The 23,556-nt window shown below is 36.9% G+C and overlaps 1 protein-coding gene across 1 annotated transcript in view; it reads left to right on the top strand.

Moving 5' to 3' along the window:
* Positions 1 to 23,556, top strand: part of LOC132561572 (QRFP-like peptide receptor) — a 35,797-nt gene that overhangs the window by 3,603 nt on the left and 8,638 nt on the right. Inside the window, exon 2 of the mRNA XM_060226258.1 lies at positions 17,378 to 17,823. Within this exon, the coding sequence (XP_060082241.1) occupies positions 17,378 to 17,823 (446 nt within the window). The remainder of the gene's footprint in view (positions 1 to 17,377; positions 17,824 to 23,556) is intronic.

Below are 23,556 nucleotides of genomic sequence, written 5' to 3'. Positions count from 1 at the left end.
TGTACTACACAACACTGATAACAAAGTTTGTACTACACAACACTGATAACAAAGTTTGTACTACACAACACTGATAACAAAGTTTGTACTACACAACACTGATAACAAAGTTTGTACTACACAACACTGATAACAAAGTTTGTACTACACAACACTGATAACAAAGTTTGAACTACACAACACTGATAACAAAGTTTGTACTACACAACACTGATAACAAAGTTTGTACTACACAACATTGATAACAAAGTTTTTACTACATAAAATGATAATAAAGTTTGTACTACACAACACTGATAACAAAGTTTGTACTACACAACACTGATAACAAAGTTTGTACTACACAACACTGATAACAAAGTTTGTACTACACAACACTGATAACAAAGTTTGTACTACACAACACTGATAACAAAGTTTGTACTACACAACACAGTGACTAAAGTGTGTATTACACAACACTGAGACTAAAGGTATGATAAATGAGAAGAGATTTAATTCTGGATTTTCCACAGTGTCTTTGTATAATGAAATTTTTCGGTATCGTTTTTTTGAGGTTATGCCATCAAATCCCTAAAATGACTTCACCAATAAACGCTCTGTTATTCTTCTTTTTTGACATATTTACGAAATTTCGTGTCCTCGGAGATCTAAGTCTCAATGTTGGAAACTTTTGTTATATAATTTTTAATTAATCTATAAACAATTCTTAGTGTACTTTGGTGTTACAATTAACTAGACTTGCTTGATGCTGTCCGAGTCTCAAAATAGTATTGATTCTTGTATAAAAGATCGAAATTATAGCTATCCCGTGTAACACCAAAATCTGCCATATACCCGTAATGACAGTCAGATAGTTGTCCTTTTAACAGAGATTATAGTTTTGGTGGCTTAACAATCATCTACCTTAGTTAATTGTAAGAGAAAGAATAGGCCTGGATTAATAGGATCTTTCAATAGGTCGAGGGAGGGATAGAGAAATTTCTACCCGAGGAGGAGATCAATGCACAAGGAAATGATCTCTGCTACCCGTTATCTCCAACATTCTGGAGATAGAATAACGAGACAAATATGGAAACAAAATCAGACAAATAAGGAATTTTGCTTTTATTTTGACCTATTAATAATCTACATCTTTTATTGTACAAAGACAAAATTTGTTTGAATAAAGAGAAAGGTCTGCTGCTCTCATACAGCGATATTAATCTTATCTTAAACTGTCAATATCAATCAGTCATGTCTCTTTACGTCCCAAATTTACAACTTCCGGTTTAGCACGTGTTTATATTCTGTGCATGCAGACTTTCTTACTTCGGCAAGATAGAGATATCTTACTATTACGGGAAGTGTTGATATTTCTGTCCGACGAGATAGAATGATAAAATCGGGAGAAGATTACAGAGCTGTCAAACAGCAGACCTCGTGTTTGATAACTTAATCAAATTCCCCCTCGGGTTTAGTTTTTCTATCTCATCCTAAAAGGGGTAAATGATTATTACTATCTTACCCTGTTTTCCTTGTTCGAGTGCAAGATGAAGTGTATTGTGTGTAAAAAATACCATGTGCATGGCGTATGAAAAGTGACGAGCCCCGCACCATAGACGTCTCACGCATTAGGATTTAGTCATACTCGTAATATAGTTCTGTACTGCAAATAACGTCAAATAAAATTAAACTTTTGATATTTTATGTACATTATGATTAATAAGTTGTGGATAAAGATGAATTTCAGTTTTGATGATAACACAGGATTTACAGTTTTGAGGATTTCAGTAACACACGAAGCAGAAGAACTGTATGTATTTGACCTCATAAAAGTAGTTCCACTTCCGGGTGACATAAGTGACGTTACTAAAATTGTTTTCAGAACATGCAAAGAGTAGGTGTAGCTTGTTTCAAAACTATGGTGAGTTTAATAAAATTGGTTACCTATAACTGAGGGGTTAAGATCCATCTATCTCACCTTCAAGAGAATGAAATAACCTTTTTATCTTAACCCCGTCCATTCTCACAGCAGAGGATATACCCAGTCCTTTCTCACAGTAGAGTACTAAACCCAGTCCTTTCTCACAGCGGAGGACTAAACCTAATCCTTTTTCACAGCAGAGGACTAAACCCAGTTCTTTCTCACAGCGGAGGACTAAACCCAGTCCTTTCTCACAGTAGAGGACTAAACTCAGTCCTTTCTCACAGTAGAGGACTAAACCCAGTCCTTTCTCACAGTAGAGGACTAAACTCAGTCCTTTCTCACAGTAGAGGACTAAACTCAGTCCTTTCTCACAGTAGAGGACTAAACCCAGTCCTTTCTCACAGTAGAGGACTAAACTCAGTCCTTTCTCACAGTAGAGGACGTCCTTTCTCACAGCGGAGAACTAAACCCAGTCCTTTCTCACAGCGGATGACTAAACCCAGTCCTTTATCACAGTAGAGGATTAACCCAGTCCTTTCTCACAGCGGAGGACTAAACCCAGTCCTTTCTCACAGTAGAGGACTAAACTCAGTCCTTTCTCACAGTAGAGGACTAAACCAGTCTTTCTCACAGCGGAGGACTAAACCCAGTCCTTTCTCACAGCGGAGAACTAAACCCAGTCCTTTCTCACAGCGGATGACTAAACCTAATCCTTTCTCACAGCGGATGACTAAACCCAGTCCTTTCTCACAGTAGAGGATTAACCCAGTCCTTTCTCACAGCAGAGGACTAAACCCAGTCCTTTCTCATGGTGGAGGATAAACCCAGTCCTTTCTCACAGCAGAGGACTAAACTCAGTCCTTTCTCACAGTAGAGGACTAAACCCAGTCCTTTCTCACAGTAGAGGACTAAACCCAGTCCTTTCTCACAGTAGAGAACTAAACCACTAAACACAGTCCTTTCTCACAGCGGCGAAAGTGTATTAAAGATCAAAGCAATGAAGCCATGTCACTGAAGATTCACCATTTAGATGTGCCCGTTCATTGTGAAGCACTTTGATTTAACATTTCCGTGATACTTTCATTCGGTAATGAAATTTAGAGCAGTGAAAGCTCTATGTTTTAAAATCCACACAAAATGGCTTCAGTGTATTAAAAAAACGCACCCTTTCAGATGTGTTAGGTAATGTATGAGGGTGTTCCCAATAAAACACTGCATTAAAAACCATTGGATTAGTTTCTAGCTTTGTCTAAAGACGGGCAACAAAACCAATTGATCTTAATGTGTTCACTAAATCTTACTCGCTAATCTTTGGCAGCCTATCATTCCCATAGAAGTGTACATCACTGGGTATCTTACAATAGCACACAGGTAACCCACTGTCTTCCATTTAAAGTCGGAAGACGAGGCGCGTTTTATTGCACAGTCTCCTATATATAAACAGCTACAGTCATATTAGGACGCACTCTCTGGGAGTACACGTGCGTTGAGTGCGTATGCTGAGTGCGTGTTTTGAGTGCAGGTGTTGAGTGCATGTGTTGAATGCGTGTGTTGAGTACGTTTGTGTTGAGTACGTTTGTGTTGAGTGCATGTGTTGAGTTTGTGCGTTTATTGCGTGTGTTGAGTTCGTGTTTTGACTGCGTGTTTTGAGTGCGTATGTTGGGTGCATGTGTTGAGTGCATGTGTTAAGTGCATGTGTTGTGTGTGTTTTGAGTGTATGTTTGAGTGCAGGTGTTGAGTGCGTGCGTGCATGTGAGTATCCTTTTAATAGTGCGGAACTGAAGTATGCCACCACCTGGACATTCCGCAGGGTCACATAAATCTTGACAACGTGCGAACTAATCGTTATACTACGACAATGCTGAGCGTTAAGCAATTAGCAACTGTCTTGGCTTGGGGGCAGAACTCAAAGTCTTCCTCATAGGAGCGAACTCTGAGCTAAAGGTCAAATGTGGGGGAGGGAATAACGTATTTCTGAAAAGTGGGACCAACAAGTCCTTGGTGATAAATATCATTATATCTTTCTAATATATATTTAGTGATCCGTATTAAGATCCGTTATTAAAACGTAAATGGTTTCTTCAGTTTACCAACACTACAAACTTTAACTTCGACTGAATTATTTTGTAACTCCGTGTCATATTTGTTAATTGTAATCTTATGTAGCGTTAAAGATTGTCGTATGGTCGTTCGTCTGAGGATAATTGGACGCATTTGAGTGACATTATATAGTGACGGGATGGTATCACTTACAGAATTCAAACTTTATGTCCTTGTCACGTGACAAGGTCATGTGATGAATCACGTGACAAAGTTTGATGTAGACTGACAATGGCCGATGATTAGTGTGTCTTGATTTTACTAAAACCACATTGAGCATGCGTAGATATAATCTATAGGTGTCATGCAAATCGATCGAGTTGATACCTACCTGAAACGGATCGTATGAACGATATCAGTGCTGATTGACTGCACGCATGGCACGATAATTGCTGTTCAGTGCGGTAAAATCCACGTGCTCTATTCGACGCTATCTTCTTAATTGGTAATTAATCATGGTTGTTTATATCATATTTACGAACAAACAATGAAATATTTATTTATTCATATATCTAAATCATTCATGGGTGATCTTCCGTGGAGCATTGTCCCTCAGCTTTCCCCATTTTTAGACAGTGAAGAAAGAAAAATAAAAAAATATAACGGTTCACTCTATATGGTGGAAAAAATATTTGGAAATTAGCTATAACAGTTTATCCTGAAACTACTTTGTTTCGTGTCGACAATGTGACAGAAGACATATGTCATAATCAGATAGCACATTACACCCTGTCACTCAAGTTATTGATTCGGGAGTTCCGGGAGACTGCTAGTACACCTAACGACAGCCAAAAAGACACGTGCAATTTGTGTTAAATGGCATGGATAACTGGGTCATATATAATGAAATCTGTTGATTGTCATTACAGCTGATCTTAGTTCTCGGGTTTTTTTCCTTCGTGATATATCAGTGAGTGATAATCAGTGCTCGGAATTAACACTAATGTACTCATGATTTACCGACAGTGAAATAAATAAGTGGTATTTGGCGAAAAGCGAATAGTTGAGAAGATGAATGGTTTTTTTTATCTTCCTATCGTCCAGATCTGAGAGTCCAGTAACGATTTCTTGTTTTGTATGTAACGTGTAGCATGATTAGGCTGTGATCACATAAATCATTTACACCTCTTTCTGCGTTTACAAAAATCACAGATTTGGTAGTCTATGTTTCTTAGAATCATTCTTTGAATCGCAATGAAAAAAGGAACAGCAGTTTCAACACACGAGGACAATATCTGGCGCGGCGTAAACAAATGAGGATTATAGCACTTGGCTAAGATCGAGACCTGCATTTTTGTTACCCCTGGATTTATCAACCGAAAGACAATATCATATTGGCCGAGATCAAACCCTGGATTTATGTGAGATATGTCAAATGTTAACGCGAGGATGAAATATTGTGCGATAGAGCCAAAATACCCCCAACGACAACACACCAGAAAGAAGTTATTCAAAATTTCAAAACATAACGTTGACGTGATAGCAATAATCGGCCGGACGGACGGACGTACGATCATTGTCTTGCTGCTTCGTTGATGGCGGGGATGAGAATATTTATTGATATGTTGCCTCATTGATGGTGGGGATGAGAACGTTAAGCGGTCTGTTGTGTTGTTGATGGCGAGGATGAGAACGTTAAGCGATCTGTTGTGTTGTTGATAGCTGGGACGAGAACATTTAGTGATATGTTACGTCGTTGATGGCGGGGACGAGAACGTTAAGCGAACTGTTGTGTTGTTCATGGCGGTGATGAGAACGTTAAGCGAACTGTTGCCTCGTTGATGGCGGGGACGAGATTGTTAAGCGAACTGTTGTGTTGTTCATGGCGGGGATGAGAACGTTAAGCGAACTGTTTCCACGTTGATGGCGGGGATGAGAACGTTAAGCGATCTGTTGTGTTGTTGATGGCGGGGATGAGACCGTTTAGCGATCTGTGCGTCGTTGATGGCGGGGATGAGTACGTTTAGCGATCTGTTGTGTCTATGTCAAATGCCGTTTTAGTATCTATGGTATGAGCATTTGGCGACTTGGCTTCGGTTGCTCAAAAGTTAGTTCGTGTTATCCAGCTGTTAGTGAAAAATTCAAATCGTTGCCACTAAAAAATCAAGAACTTGAAAAAGCAAACTTGACACTTCAAAATATCAAGGTGGTCTTTGTCAACAAATCTGTATTTGTGAAATGATAAAGGGTGTTCGCAAATTCGTTTTATTGGTATTTCAAAATTTTCACTAACTACTGGTTATCTGTAACGAACATTTGAAGAACCAGGGCCAGTTCAAAACGTGGTTAAGATTTACCTGTTGTTAGCGAAAATGTGCAGATATGAACCAAACACAATTGGGAACTTTCGGTTTCATAACTCAAGATTTATGAAGTCAAGTCAGATTAATATATTTTGAGTATTATTTGAAATGTCAACTAACCTCTTTCTAACACAAATCACAGAAGGTGGGTTTTTTTCCAAATCTGTAGAGACAAGTCGGATTAATATGCTTCGAGTATTATCTTTTCATAGTGGAAACATCCTCCTGGTTTGCAGATTCCCACGCTGAAGAGTTTAACCGATACGAAATTGAGCTAATTTCTTTTCTGAAACACTGGCAAGAAAGCATGCACTTGTAGATTGATTTGGCGAATAACTGGTCACGTGGGATTTTGCCATCGAAGCACTACCTGCCTTTTACATAGAAATACTTTCGATCACTGAGTTTTGAGGAACATAGATGAAGACGTAACAGCTGTTCAAGTGTATTAGTATAACTATCCAATTTGAAACCTATTTAAAACGATTATTTTTTCACTTTTATTATCAGTTGTTTTCGCCGAAATATGCACATAGAGAGGTTAATTAATCTATTGATGTCTGTTGATCGGAGTCTGGGTATGTATTTTTTGCGTTATATATGATAACGCATGCGCACAAAACGCCGTCGCTTGTTAACAAAACCGCTTCCAATCTGAATAGGTCGCGACAGTGTTGGCGACTAAAGTCTTTTATTTCGTAAATATGAATTGACTTAGAGCTTTCAAATAACATCATTTTTTCACACCAGTATTAAAATCCTTAAAAATTGGATTATACTTTGTCACTTTTGTCGGTGTCATTTCAACATGTGTTCGTGTTTACTCAAATTTCGAGACTACTGTATCGTTTTCAATATTATCGCGTGCATTATCATCGCTAAATTTGAAAGCCTCACAGAGGGGTTTCCTGAACCGAAGAAGTGGTCAAACTGGACAATGGAAATCGACTGTGAATATCGGGGTTACATAGAAACATAACTGGAAGTATATAAAACACATACAATCAATAAACAAAACAAACAAAAAACAAACAAAAAAAAAACAAAAAAAAAAAAAAAAAAAAAAAAACAAAACAAAACAAAACAAAACAAAAAATCATGTTTACCGTGATGACCCTCTAACCCTAGCCGAAACTGGTAATATCTCGCTGAAGGTAAGAATTTCTCAACTAAACGATAAAGGGATCGAAGGTCACAAATAAATGTCCGGCAAAATTTCTGGTAATTTCATATTTTTTTTAATCAAATCAAAGAACAAATATTTTATTCGAAATATTTGTTACAATCGGTTTTTATCCGGAACTACATTTAGATAGGAACAACAAAAATATGACGTTTTTACTGATCTTATAACAACAAATTACCTTTACGTAATATAAATAAAACACGTGTCTGTCGACCAACGTCCATAGAAAAAAACACGTGTCTGTCGACCAACGTCCATAGAAAAAAACACGTGTCCGTCGACCAACGTCCATAGAAGAAAACACGTGTCCGTCGATCAACGTCCATAGAAAAAAACACGTGTCCGTCGACCAACGTCCATAGAAAAAAAAACACGTGTCTGTCGACCAATGTCCATAGAAAAAACACGTGTCCGTCGACCAACGTCCATAGAAAAAAAACACGTGTCTGTCGACCAATGTCCATAGAAAAAACACGTGTCCGTCGACCAACGTCCATAGAAAAAAAACACGTGTCTGTCGACCAATGTCCATGAAAAAAAAATTATCTTTTTTACAAACGCGTCCTTGCAAAGAAACTGTCAACGGTACCTCGAATAAATATAGACCTGTAGTTCAGTTGCTCGTTATGTTTACATGATGAGGGTAATCGAAAATGAACTACTGATATCAAAGATTTTACAAAAGACACACAAGTGATTACCACCTTTTGAATATTTAGAGTTAGATACAGTAGAGCCAAACAGTTAATTAAACTGCATCACACAACTGTTTCGTCCTTTTAGGACTCGTTAGTAATGCTAAGAGCCTAAATTTTGAAGCCAACAAGGCGACTGAGGAAAACACAAAGTGATCGAAAGAAAAAGAAAATATCTAGACGGGGAGGTGCAGCAGTCCCATAATTAGATCTCGTAATTTTCATGTGTCAGACACCTTCAGATTATCGTCAAGTACAGGTGTATGAATTAAAACTTAGCATGCAGATTACGGCAAACCTGAAAGACATAAGGTTAACCTCCAGTGTCTACCACCTGCTATCTTCAAGATTGTACAAAAGAAAACACAAGTGAAAAAAACAAAATTTTAAATGTGAACTTCTCCAAACTTTTATGTCATAAGAGTCCTTGTAAACGGATTGCTCTTCACAATTGCCTCACATGAGATCTTGGAAATACGTTATTCGTGTTAACAGAACAGAGAATTCTGGGGGGAAAAAACCTAGAATCGGACTTTGTGGATATACATTTATCGCTTTTTCAGGTTTAAAGCGTAAAGATACCCTGAAAATAAACAATAATCAAAGCAAATGTCTCGAGAAGTACAACAGACATAAACTGATGATCAAACGAATCCACATAAAGGTGAATTTCACATCAAACAGCTCTCAGACACAGCAATTCAAGTACATTTACGCGATTTGTAAAAGATAAAGAATGACATCAAGATCGACATCAACGAGACAAATATGCACTATCACTCAAGATGAAGACGTTGTGATGACGGTGACACAAAGGTTTATTGGTCTGGCCCTTTTGAAGCGTGGCTACATAAGGAATAGCTACAACAGCTACATGGTTCGATTGGCCTGTCAGATGAAGATCCGTGGTACATGGTTCGATTGGCCTGTCAGATGAAGATAAGAGGTGCATGGTTCGATTGGCCTGTCAGATGAAGATAAGAGGTGCATGGTTCGATTGGCCTGTCAGATGAAGATCAGAGGTGCATGGTTCGATTGGCCTGTCAGATGAAGGTTTTCATATGTAATGTGCATTTGTCATGCAAATTATGTAACACGCGTGTAAGCTACTGACGGTTGAAATTCCTGTCGGGGTCGTCCGTCCAGGGAAATCCATCGAAGAATTTTTGCTCATTTTCTAATTAATTCGATGTACGTGATAGATGTATTACAATTCCACGGCTTTCGTTGCATCAAATTGGTGATTTAATTTTATAAGTTCAGTGACACAACCATTTATAGAAGTTCCACTATCTGAGTTTACACACAAAAAAGGCAGATAAAAATGTCACGTGTGCGTCATTTTCTCAACTGATCCAGATAATACTTTGCTTTCTCGGATTGGCTCCTTAAGGTGAATATGATCTGTCAATTCAGCGTGACTTCAACATGTTTGAACCCATGTCAATTCTCACCACGCAAACAATTCAATGCTCTCAACGATACGTGCAAAAAATACAAGAAACGGTACACTTTCTATTGTTTATTTTTTTAACAACCCTTGCTTGATACATGAACACATTTTCCATTGTCATTGTATGGAGATTGGACATCAGAAAGATTTTTTTCGTAACAAATTAACATGATAGGGGCATTGGATTTTCCTTCACATCTAAATGTAATTGTCTCGCTCCCATTATACACTTTCCGCAAAATCAATATTAGAGGTGTGAAGTCTGAATTCCCCAGGTATTCAATCCCGGCATAAGTTATGCAATCACCCAGACGTGTCCAATGTGTGAGAGGATCGCTGGAGAACATATCGAGACGGTTTCGTCTTTCTGGTAACATGCTGGTATTGTAAAAGTAGATTAAGGTTTTGACCTCTGTGATAAAGTCAACAGTGATAACATAACACCCGTTGTTGTTTAATACATGGGGGCAAAATTAGTAAACAAAATAGAGGGGAACTCTTATCGCTGGTAAACGGTCTGGGCAATAAAACATAACACGATGAATACACAAATCAACATTGTGCAAATCACGTGACACAATTGACGCCATTGTCGGTACAGATCACAGGCCGAAGGGAAATGATTCCAATACCAACACGAAATAGGTTTGACGGTTTTACAAATATTGATGGCGTGAAACAACTATTTTGCTACCTGAGTTTTCCAAAATAAACAGATATAGACTAGTCAGGCTATCGAATAAATACATTTGTCTGTCTGGACGTATGTTATGTCGAGAATAAGAACAGCAGTCGTTAGCTTTTAAAGACAGTTGCTATCAGAAAAACGCATCATCATAATCGTTTTAGTTTTTGGCTGGTTGGGATGTTCTACGCTTTTGTTTTTGTTTATTTTATTATTTGTATCTTTCAGAAGTTCTCAAAGGAAACAGTGGGAAATTAGTAAATGTTTAATCTACGTTTACAAGAAGAGTAAAAAACAATCTAGAACATTTCTAAGCATTCAAACGATTATGATGAAGCGTCTTTCTGATCGCGATTGTCGATGCAAACAGACAACAGCTTTTCTTATTCTCGACATGTCTATTAATTTCTCAGCAGGAATGGCCCATATATTGGGGGCCAATCCAATAAACTATTTCCCGACTCTTGCGGATGAAACAACTGTATATTTATGTACTTAGACCTCCCTTCCCCCATCCCACCCCGATTTTCAAAACGTTTTCTCGAAGGAACACTGAAGAGTGAGAAGGACTGACCTAGCTGTAGGATGCAGTATCGTCCATTTATTAGAAAATAATCCATTTATTACTATATTCACACGTGAAGTTGGTTTTTTTTTACTTATGTGTATTTTTTTCACGATCGTCAATATAGAAAACTTAACTAAATCTATGTCATTCGAAATTTGTAAAGACATCGCCTTTGATTTTATTACCTACACTCAGATCGAGTGATTACAGTTTACGGCCAGTGTCTCACGCCGTGTAAACCCTGTAATCTACACTTCATGACAAACGTTGTTTCAAATCGTCTCGTATCTCACTTCAATTATTTGTATTGCTGTCGTCAGTGATGGTATTGTTTAAATAGTGTTTTGTCGGTGCGAGAAATCGCGGACTAATTTTCCCATTATCTCTGCCTCTGTGTCAGAACAACGCTTAATTTCCTCTTGTCAGTCAGAGGGCGCAATGATCGCGACACGATAAAAATGACGTCACAATATTTACTTTAGTACAATGTGACGATATGCCATTATCTAGCATCTTTAGAGATAAACCGTAATCACGTGAAGTTTGTCCTAAAGAAGACATTTTTTTCTTCTTGGAAAAATGATTTGCACTCTTTTCTTGTTTAAGTATACGTAGGACGTGAAAAGATACACAAACTGCACCTATAAATACAAAAAGCAAAAAAAGTTGGCAAAAAGGAAACAATTTGATACAAGTTTAACGATTTGTTTCTGGATTTTTAATTTGCAAAACTAAAAACGTTGTTTGTTGTAACTGTTATAAAATACAGTTTTTGCTGAAAGTGACAGTAATTCTTTTACATCTCTTTAATATATTTAACTTTTGTTTGTTATATTTTTTGCTCATTGATACAACATATACAAAGCTGCCGGAAACTTGACACGATTTCTACTCCAAATTTAGAAATTTGTGGGGAATTTCTGTACTGCCTTTTATTATAGTTCTCATAGAAAAAAAGTTATTCGCACGTTCTTGCAGACGATATAAATTTTAAACACTGTGTTGTAATATTAGCTTTTTTGAGGATGGAGGTTGTTGGTGTTAAGTTTTAACTGTAATCGTGCTGTACGTCTATTTAAACCAGTGTCCACAGTGTCCTCTCAAATAGATGCACAGCATATACCTTCTGTATCCAAACGGCATTAATGACTGACTTTATTATAAAGCTAATGATTATTGACATTTATTACATAAACACGTAATTAAACAGATGAACATGATAATATCGGCTAGTGTCTGGATGATATTTGGTCCAGGGGATATATCCTGTCTGATCTTATCTGCACTTGTTTTGTCACTTCCCCTTGGTCAAATGCAATTGTTCGGGAAACGATTCCAATATCCATCGAAAAATAATTTGCATAAGCACGTGCACTATTAAATAGATAATATCATAAACAGATTCAGTTACAATTCCATTTATTCTCAAAATTTCACTCGATATCGTTTCTCATGCATTATCATGCACGTGGTCCTGCTTTTGAATCCGTATTTCGCGATAAGATTATTTTTTTTCGCGTTCATAAATAGTTTTCATGTTTGTAGAAATGTTGTGTACGAGAATACACGTAATTGGCATGAGACATCTTTATCCTACAAGTAACTATCATTTATTGGGTTCCATTATGGTGACAACAAGTCTGATATTGTACACAAATATAATAAATCCCTGTTTGCGTGCGCTCTCCTGATACCTCACACTCACCGCTTTTGCTCCCTATTTGACCTTTGTCGTTTCTTTTTTTTTCTAGCTTTGAATAAAAAAAAAAATTACATTTAGAATTTCCGCACCTTTCACTGGAGAATATACACCGAGATTATCTCCAGGCATTCGCTGGCACGAAACATTTCAGTAATTCCCGAATGACATTACGTGTATGTTACTATATATAGGATAGAAGAAGCATTAACTAGAGTCCGTTTTAGCAATATTGATGACGTCATAGCCATTGGAGTACACGACATCACACCTGTTATTGACAGAGTTCAGACGAGTTTGTCGCCGGCGCTTTTAACTCCACGCGATATGTTGTAATAAAAAAGTGACAGACACGATGATTGCGATACAACGATGTGTACACCAGCATCATGATATCGTTTACTTAACAACTGAAGTTTGGTCGTGTTTCAAGATGAAGGTATCCGAACGCGGTAACGTATTGATCCGCTCATTGCTTGTCTGATTCATCCTCTGTTACATTAAAACAAAGTATAAATTATATTATATTAAATCTTATTATATAATGTGGCTGTATGCCTTCTGTCATTAAATGAAATCCTTATATGTGACTTTTGTTAAAATATGATATCACTGGATATTTCCAGTTCAACCAGTTAATATCGGGAAACCAATTAATATTAGAAAACCGGTTAATATCGGGCGCCGCTAATAATATATTCTGGAAATACCCTAACATCCGGGCTCCTGTTACCGCAACGACGACCTGAAGAGATGGAGTCGGGTGGTATGTCTGCTCCTCCTGCACAGAGAAAAAGAAATGCGCTTTGCCTTCAGGCTGATATCACAACATGGTGACCAAGTAAAAAGTCCAAAATTGTATGATATTAAATTAGATCAAATTATGTTATGTTAAGTGTTGTCGAGGTTTCGCTCACAATCCCATATGTATGTTATAGTGTGATTGCTTTTTCCGGTTCCACAACATCCTGTGTTTTACACCTCACTGCTGTCGATGGTTTAGTATATGATATCATGTTTATCGACATGTACACTGGTTGATGATGTATTTTCGTCTGTTTCACATTTTGGTCAAAAATTAAAGGACAGAAATAAAGGCTTCCTTAGCATAGTTATGATCTTGTACTCCTTCACCAAACGAGTCTCCACAATTGTTCCTTTTAACGAGCCTCTGGCAAGAAACATGTATTTAGTTTAATTTCGTGTCTATTTCAGTGTTCAGTGTCGTTGTGGTTAAACTACAGTTCCGTATATTTTTCACTTTTCAGTGTTGTCGAGGATTAACTACAATTCCGTTTCTATTTCACTGTTCGATGTTGTCGAGGATTTACTACAATCCCGTATCTTATTTACTGTTCGATGTTGTCGAGGATTTACTACAATCCCGTATCTTATTTACTGTTCGATGTTGTCGAGGATTTACTACAATCCCGTATCTTAATCACTGTTCCATGTTGTCGAGGATTTACTACAATCCCGTATCTTATTTACTGTTTGATGTTGTCGAGGATTTACTACAATCCCGTATCTTATTCACTGTTCCATGTTGTCGAGGATTTACTACAATCCCGTATCTTATTCACTGTTCAATGTTGTCGAGGATTTACTACAATCCCGTATCTTATTCACTGTTCGATGTTGTCGAGGATTTACTACAATCCCGTATCTTATTCACTGTTCCATGTTGTCGAGGATTTACTACAATCCCGTATCTTATTCACTGTTCGATGTTGTCGAGGATTTACTACAATCCCGTATCTTATTCACTGTTCAATGTTGTCGAGGATTTACTACATTTTCGTCTCTATTTCACTGTTTACTGTTGTCGAGCTTTCACTACAATTTCGTGAATAGTTTGCTATTGAATTTTGTCGAGGATGTACTTTAATTCCATGTCTGTTTCTGTTTTCATTGTCGTTTAGGTTTTACTACAATTCCGTGTCTATTTTACTATTCTTTCTATTGTACTGTTCAATGTTGTCGAGGATACACTACAATGCCGCGTCTATTTCATTGCTGTAGAGGATTTACTACAATTTTTTGTCTATTTTACTATTCAATGTTGTTGAGATTTTACCACAATTCCGTGTCTACTTCCATTTCGGATCTGTTTCAATGTTCAGTGTCGTTGAGGATTTAACACAATTTCGGATCTGTTTCAATGTTCAGTGTCGTTGAGGATTTAACACAATTTCGGATCTGTTTCACTGTTCAGTGTTGTTGAGGATTTAACACAATTTCGGATCTGTTTCACTGTTCAGTGTTGTTAAAGATTTACTACAATTTCGGATCTGTTTCACTGTTCAGTGTTGTAAAAGATTTACTACAATTTCGGATCTGTTTCACTGTTCAGTGTTGAGGATTTCCAACAATTTCGGATCTGTTTCACTGTTCAGTGTTGTTAAAGATTTAACACAATTTCGGATCTGTTTCACTGTTCAGTGTTGTTGAGGATTTACTACAATTTCGGATCTGTTTCACTGTTCAGTGTTGTTGAGGATTTACCGCAATTTCGGATCTGTTTCACTGTTCAGTGTTGTAAAAGATTTACTACAATTTCGGATCTGTTTCACTGTTCAGTGTTGAGGATTTCCAACAATTTCGGATCTGTTTCACTGTTCAGTGTTGTTAAAGATTTAACACAATTTCGGATCTGTTTCACTGTTCAGTGTTGTTAAAGATTTACTACAATTTCGGATCTGTTTTACTGTTCAGTGTTGTTGAGGATTTACTACAATTTCGGATCTGTTTCACTGTTCAGTGTTGTTGAGGATTTCCAACAATTTCGGATCTGTTTCACTGTTCAGTGTCGTTGAGGATTTACTACAATTTCGGATCTGTTTCACTGTTCAGTGTTGAGGATTTCCAACAATTTCGGATCTGTTTCACTGTTCAGTGTTGTTAAAGATTTACTATAATTTCGGATCTGTTTCACTGTTCAGTGTTGTTAAAGATTTACTACAATTTCGGATCTGTTTCACTGTTCAGTGTTGTTAAGGATTTACCACAATTTCGGATCTGTTTCGCTGTTCAGTGTTGTTAAAGATTTACTACAATTTCGGATCTGTTTCACTGTTCAGTGTCGTTGAGGATTTACCGCAATTTCGAATCTGTTTCACTGTTCAGTGTTGTAAAAGATTTACTACAATTTCGGATCTGTTTCACTGTTCAGTGTTGTTAAAGATTTACTACAATTTCGGATCTGTTTCACTGTTCAGTGTTGTAAAAGATTTACTACAATTTCGGATCTGTTTCACTGTTCAGTGTTGTTAAAGATTTACTACAATTTCGGATCTGTTTCACTGTTCAGTGTTGTTAAAGATTTACCACAATTTCGGATCTGTTTCACTGTTCAGTGTTGTTGAGGATTTACCACAATTTCGGATCTGTTTCACTGTTCAGTGTTGTTGAGGATTTACCACAATTTCGGATCTGTTTCACTGTTCAGTGTTGTTGAGGATTTACTACAATTTCGGATCTGTTTCACTGTTCAGTGTTGTTGAGGATTTACCGCAATTTCGGATCTGTTTCACTGTTCAGTGTTGTTAAAGATTTACTACAATTTCGGATCTGTTTCACTGTTCAGTGTTGTAAAAGATTTACTACAATTTCGGATCTGTTTCACTGTTCAGTGTTGTTTAGGATTTCCAACAATTTCGGATCTGTTTCACTGTTCAATGTTGTTGAGGATTTACCACAATTCTGTTTCTATTTTACTATTAAATGCTGTCGAGGTTTTTACTACAATTCCGTGTCTATTTTTTTCGGGTCTTTTCAAGTTTATTACAAGTGTTTCCTGTGTTTTACTACCACTCGTGTCTTCTTTAGAGTACACGATAAGAAATCTACGACTTTGGAAATAATTTCACAATTTATTATGGTTCTCATCATAAACTGCCTTTTTTCTACTACAAAACAGTTATGTACCTTATTTTTTTTATAGAGAACGGATAGCTGAAGTCAGTGATAGACTTATATAAAACTAAATGACTGAATGCTTTCCGGAACTCTCGACAGGATATATCAATTTTAAGGAAAAAAAAAAGATATCTATTTTGATTTTCATCATAAACCAGTTTCAATTCAGATAAGTTACGCCAAATCTTTGAGTGATGAGAAGGTTAAAGTCAACGACTGAGAGAGATCGAGTTCCAAAGTTTTAATGCTGAAATATAAGGGGTCCAGGAAGACGGTGGTCTTTGGTGAATTAAAATTATGAGGTTGAAAACGTTTAATTCAAACGAAAAACCGATTGCACGACATTCAGATATGAATTTAGAACAAATGTTCAAAGAAATCCTTGAAAAAAAATATATCATTCGTTCCGGAAGGGTAAGCGTCCTATGCTTCATCGACAAAATCCAGCTTGTAAATCTTAGTCATTCAAAACATTGAAACAAAGGCATACCATTGGGTATTAAACACATTTAACTTCACATGGCATAAGGAGATTTCCCAGTTAGATGATGATATCGACCATATAATTTCCCCCATAATCTTTACCGACGTGCATGTCCTTAAACCATGTGTTACAAATTTTATGCATCGAAATGATCTACAGAACAAGGCCCTGAGTATTCAATCAAATGCGACAAATAAACATTGTAAGTTGGGAAGCGGGTTGTTACTATCTAGAAATGGAAAGTTCATTCTTTATATCTTATCATACAGTTAAGCTGTTCCGGAGGATATTTCATCTTCCGAATAATTATATACACCCCTGACTTACGGCTTCTTGATAATGTATCATCCATATTTTGTTCTTTTGTTCTCTTGCAGTGACATCCCTGGTCTCCAGCGTCATGTCCTTGACATTGATAGCGTGCGATCGTTTTTTCGGGATTGTGTTTGCTATGAAGGCCCATATCATAGAGCGACGTGCATTTCATAGCATACTTGTAATATGGGTTATTTCCCTTGCTATGGGGGCGCCCATGTTGGTCGTACGAACAGTCCACAGACGACAATGGCGTGACCATTTGGAACTTTGGTGTGAGGGTGATTGGCCAGTTGTCCAGAGAGTGTCGCCTGAAACTGGACAGAGGATGGACCATCGTCCAGGTCGAGTGGCTTACTTAACAATAATTACTGTCGTCCTGTTTTTCCTTCCGATGTTGATAATGCTAGGCACATATGTCGGTATTATCAAAACCTTATGGCAAGCGAAAGTTCCCGGGGAACGACTGTCTAGCGATGTCAAAGTGGAAACAAAAGTCAAACGAAAGGTATGTCATCGTACAGAACAGTGAATGACATGTGTAATATGAAAGTGTCGATATTCAAGCATTTAACCACTTTCCTTTGGCATTCACGGAGAAATGAAAATCAACAAGATCGGGACATAGTCATTATGAATTTGTCTTTATCCTGTTAGCAATACCTCCCAGCCCAGGAATGTCAAGTAAAAGTAGTCAAAGGTTCATATTTATCAATTTTTATTTTCATTTTGCTAAAGGCAACACCATTTGTTTATATTGATTGCTACGCTGATGGCAGTTCATGAGCTGGTAATACACAACTGACTTAGGTATGGTTACAATTCATGCAGGGTGTTAACATTAATGGGTATAGCAGCTCAATACAGCTGGTTTATTCTTTGGAAACGAAAGTGGGGAAACCAATCAGGAAGGTTCGCACAATGTTAATATACCGGTATCGATGTGAAAAAAATAACTCCCACTCATAATTTTATCAATTTAATTGCCTTCCATTTTGAAAATTGTCAAAAACATCAAATAAGTTAGTGCGAGATTCAAATGATTAAAAAATTGTTCTATTAACTAGGGAAACAAAACCGAACAAGGTCTTTGTAGCATACTGTGGATTTCAATCCTGTACTTCAGTATAACGTTAAATAACTCATTACCTAGATTTTTAAAAAATCATTTAAATGTCGCCCATATACTTATATGTAGGGACAGCTTGATGAATGTCCAAATATCTACTTTTTAACCTCAAACACGTGTGAGACTAAACTAGATATCTTATACAAAGGAAATTATTTAGAAATCTAATCTAGTAAATTAGGTATTTTATTTAGTAAATCGGAAATCTCATTAACTTAAAAAAAATTTTCTTTAAAACAACAATTAGATATCATCAGGCGTCCGGGGTTCGATTCCCCGGAATGGGCGTGAAAAGGTATGGGGTTATCTACCCGACCGCGTGGGTCTCTCACCGGTGGTCCGGTTTCTTCCCACGATAAGTTACCTCGCGCGCTTGCATCCGGGCCAAGAAAGGTGATTAATATAAGCTCGGAGCTTGTTTCGCATGTTGGCCTGGCAAGCCATGCGCAGGTGTTAGTTTTTAACTATCATTAGTGAAAGCGCTATTAGGAAATAGATATAATTTGATTCTGTTACACATCCTGTCAGCTGTCACGGTCTACATGACCTTGATACTAAAACATTACTGTTTTAGTTCCAATATCACCACAGGGAAATGTGCCTTAAAGATGGAGGCGGAAAATACCTCATCAAGTGATGCCCTCCAAATATATCTCTAGAATTTAATTACAAATCAAGTAGGAAATTAATCTCCTTTGAAAGAACTGATTTGTATGTTTTTAGAATCTGAATGACTTCATGTTTCGGTTTCTATTGGCAATACAAGAAATTATCACCACACCACTTCCCATACAAATATAGAAACGCATCGTCACTGCAATTGATTATCTTCACGCATACTGCCTTAAGGGACCCGACAAAAGCTGAATGTCTGAAGCCTGTAACATATATATACTGTCCAAAGAGGCCTAAAATCCTTTAGATGGCGCAATTGCTTGTTGAGAGAATGTCGCGCTAACAGCAAATTATCTGTAAAGTTTCGGATCTCAGGAACCTCGGTGGTCATTTTATGAATTAGATATGTATCGATTACTATTTTATCAATTTTTGATGACGGAACGGATATTTTTGTTTATTTATTTATTAATTTGTACTTTTTGGTGTCCAGTTTCACATTTCCTAATTTTTCGGTTTTTTTTTTTTGTTTTTTTTTTTTGGGGGGGGGGGGGGGGGGGGGGGGGGGGGAGGGATTTTATGATTTTTAGAATGACAGTAATTAACATTTCCAAATATAATCCCACGGAATGCAAGAATAAGAAAAAAATACTGGATACAGTATGACAAAAGGGGGAAGCGATGGTTTGTCTTCAAATATATCGTGATCACATTTTGAAAAATATGAAAACCTCTTTCCAGATTTAAAATTCATCAACTTATAAATAAAATAAGGTTACTCTTACACACTTCTTATTTATTTATAACAGTGACGTTTTTTTTTATATCGGCGATTTCAATTTATGATTGGGTTGAGAATTTGAACGTAGCACTCAAACGTAAATTGTACTGAATTCATTCAAAGTGTAAGACAAGGTTATAGGTACTGTGCACCACCACCAGTGTAGATTTTGCGATTTCGGGCAGGGTTGAGGTGCCCATTAGAGACGAGAGCGTGTCTTATCCAAAAAGGGAAATGTGTTCCTGGCCATTTCTACCTATATATCCGAATTCTTCAGGTCATAACTTGGTTTATACTTGGTCAGTCTCGTTGATCAAACACCCATTGGTAAGATAAACATTTTCTTTTCAAACTAATGTGTGTATTAGAGATCTACTACCCTTAGAATAAAAAAAAAAACAAACAAAAAATATATAATTGAAAAAAATATATATACATTTTTTTCTTCTCGGGAGTTACATCCCTTGTCACTATAATACATACATATGGACCGTGGACCGGGAATTCTTGCCAAATCCCTGTGTAAGTAAGTGGTATTATTATGTTTTAATACACCACAAACTCAGAAATCGACTAAAGGTTTTGGATGTTATGGTGTATTTGTCTGCCTGAAACACGCTCCTTTTGAAACCGTTAATGTTCATGATGACGTATATTAGCATATTCTTTGAAATGTAATGATGATTAATCTACAGAAATTATGTGTAAAATGTGCTTTATATTTCACCAACAGAACACGACGGCGTGATGATTAGTCATTTTAATGGCAGTATGTATATTTTATGATTGTTTTCGAAAAGGTCGAGTCATGTCTTCAGCTGCGAAGAAATGAATTTTATTGCCCCGGAGACGCAAATATTGGTTGTTTCTAGGCTAGTACAGGACGTGAAATGGAATCCATGAACAATATTATATAGTGCTTGTAAGAGAATATGAGGGCTACAAATCTGACGATAGTTAATACCTAGATCAGAAGTTACCGATAAAGTGACACCCTTGATATCAAATTATGACGACAATTATTGGGAGTTTTTTTTTTCTTGTTTTTTGTTTTTTTTTTTTTTTTTTCTTGCTTTGACATTACAAATGTGAATAATACGGACAGGATTTTAACAGTATGTGATCAGGCATTTGGACATTTGTGATCTTTTAGTTTTGAATTTAAAAACAAAGTGCAGTCAAGTACTGCTTCAAAAGCCTACAGTGTTTTATGTATTTCAAATGATTCGATCTTCAAGGGTTTGTTTTTAATATCACGATGGCCGTGATGCAAATTGACCACAAATCCGAGGTTTCGAGAGGGATTAAATAAGGCTATGATAAATTTGTTTGGCCTCCATTATGATCTCAGTAGGAATAACTTATATCTTTATAAGATATGAAATTAGCTCGTTACGTGCCTGTTGGTTACTTAGATATTGCCACGGCTCCAATTTTGAGATCGTGACATTATATGTACTTAGCTAATTGTACACTGAAAGTATCGTCGATTAAGTAGAAAACGTTAAAATCTACTGATCATCTTATCTTGTTCTCTATTTATTCTTCTTATAAACACTCTTTTTAAATATTTCAGTTTTCTTCGCATTACGTTTTGTAAATTTTGAGCTTTGATTTAAAATTTGATTCCCCTGTCGTGTCTTTAATATGATTCTAAAAACATCTCCGATTAATGAGAAATGCAGGCGATGCATATTTGCCTGTCAAAGCAGCATCCAAATTTGTCTGTATAAAACATTGTCAGAAGAATTTTATATCCAGAAATTATTATTGACATGTAAAAAGCACAAAAATTGTAACTATTTTGGGCTCGTTACATAACGATATGAGCTCCAGGTGAGTTATTTTTAGATCATAATACATTACTTGCCACAGATATAGATTTTAGTAGCTGCAATGAAATATTATTAGATAATATAACAGTGGTTATTTTTAATTACGTTGGTTGTGGAAAAGAACGTATCAATATGGGATATGATTAAGATATGTAATGTTCATATCGATGTCGCGAGGATGAGGAACGTCGAGGAGGAGGAGGAGGAGGGCGACGACGATTAGGAACGAGGAGGAGGAGGGCGACCACGATTAGGAACGACGAGGAGGAGGGCGACGACGATGAAAAACGACGACGAGGAAGAGGAGAAGGAGGAGGGCGACGACGATGAAAAACGACGACGAGGAAGAGGAGAAGGAGGAGGCGACGATCATGAGGGACGAGGAGAAAGAGGGCGACGACGATGAGGGACGAGGAGGAGGGCGACAACGATGAGGGACGCGGAGGATGAGGAGGGCGACAACGATGAGGGACGAGGAGATGCAGGAGGACGACGACGACAACAACGACAAGGAAAGACGAGGAAAAGGACAAGGGGAAGAAAATGGACGACGGGGATCAGTAGTGGCACCACTAGCAGTAGGGACGGTGGGGTGGGAGTTGGGGTTGGGGTTGGGGATGGGGGCGGGGATTGGGGTGGGGATGGAGGTACAAGGAGTTGATATCTATATGTTATTGCAACTGCGCTTTTGATCGTGTAAAGACTGTAAATCCATTTAATTCTTTTTAAATATAAAACATCATTTCTTTCCTGATATTCTGTAAAAATTAAAAGTGAATTGGAATACTGCCAGTTTTTTAATAATGGAAGCTCTTTAAACCTAGTCACATTTTCATTTCATTTTAACTCGCCAAAATATGTTGACATCTTTTTTATTTCTTTCATTTGCTCGATATGAAATTAAAACCAATATTTTATCACGCGTAGTTAAAATATCTCACCACTCTGTGTTTTCAAATTTGTAAAACATTATTGCAACATACAATTTAAAAAAAAAAACTTGAATCGATACCGAGTTTGTGTTAATTATGAAAATAGCGCGTGACAATTTTGTGCAATGAAGTTCGTCGATTCTATATATAACCCTTACGTAAGCAGATCAAAATAAGGAAGATTACATCTAATCAATTATACAAGGAGTTTGTTATTTACAAGTTTTTGTCCTATTTCATGCGTTAACCTGTGAAGCAAATTTATGGTAGCTGGACATTATTCAACAAATTCTGGTACTACCAGAACACTCTCATTAAAATGTAGCGTTCACTCCTAACACAAAACCTTAATGATGTTATCCTTTTTAGTAATATGTTATAAGAATGATTTGGGCTTCGTTGTCATAGTAATTCACTTGTGTTTACGACCAAATTGGCTCTTCCTGTACCAGACATTTATGTTGTAATAATTTGAAAAATTACGAAATAATGTGTGATGGATTTGTATGTAATGTGTCTTGCGTTGTAAACTGAAATTTTGTTGCGAAATCAGCATCGCAACATGTGCCATATTTTCTGACTTTTTTCCAGTCTCACTGTCCAGCATACAAAAGATTCCCCACTTTGAGAATAAAGACAGTATCTCCCAGAGTGCATTGCGGTACCCCAATAACACCTCCATTGACGGCTCATGTCATTTCAAGATTCTTGAAAACGTATTTGTGTCAAATGATAAAATAATTCATTATTTATCTGTTTTGTAATTTGCATTATTATTTCGAAAATAAATGTTTGTTCATCAGGAAAATGACTGATTTATTTAATATGGTTGTAAACATGACGGATTATATCGCGTTAGATTAACATTGCGTAAACAGTCACCAACCGTCGTGAATATAATTTGTACTTTCACTTTTCAACTACCGACGTGTTCTCGAGATACATGTTG

This window comes from Ylistrum balloti, unplaced genomic scaffold (assembly GCF_031769215.1).
Source record: "Ylistrum balloti isolate Yb309-2 unplaced genomic scaffold, AGI_CSIRO_Ybal_v1 Utg371226, whole genome shotgun sequence".
Lineage (NCBI taxonomy): Eukaryota > Metazoa > Mollusca > Bivalvia > Pectinida > Pectinidae > Ylistrum > Ylistrum balloti.
The sequence above is the reverse complement of the archived record's forward strand: the minus strand, read 5'-3'. Positions and strand labels throughout refer to the sequence as shown.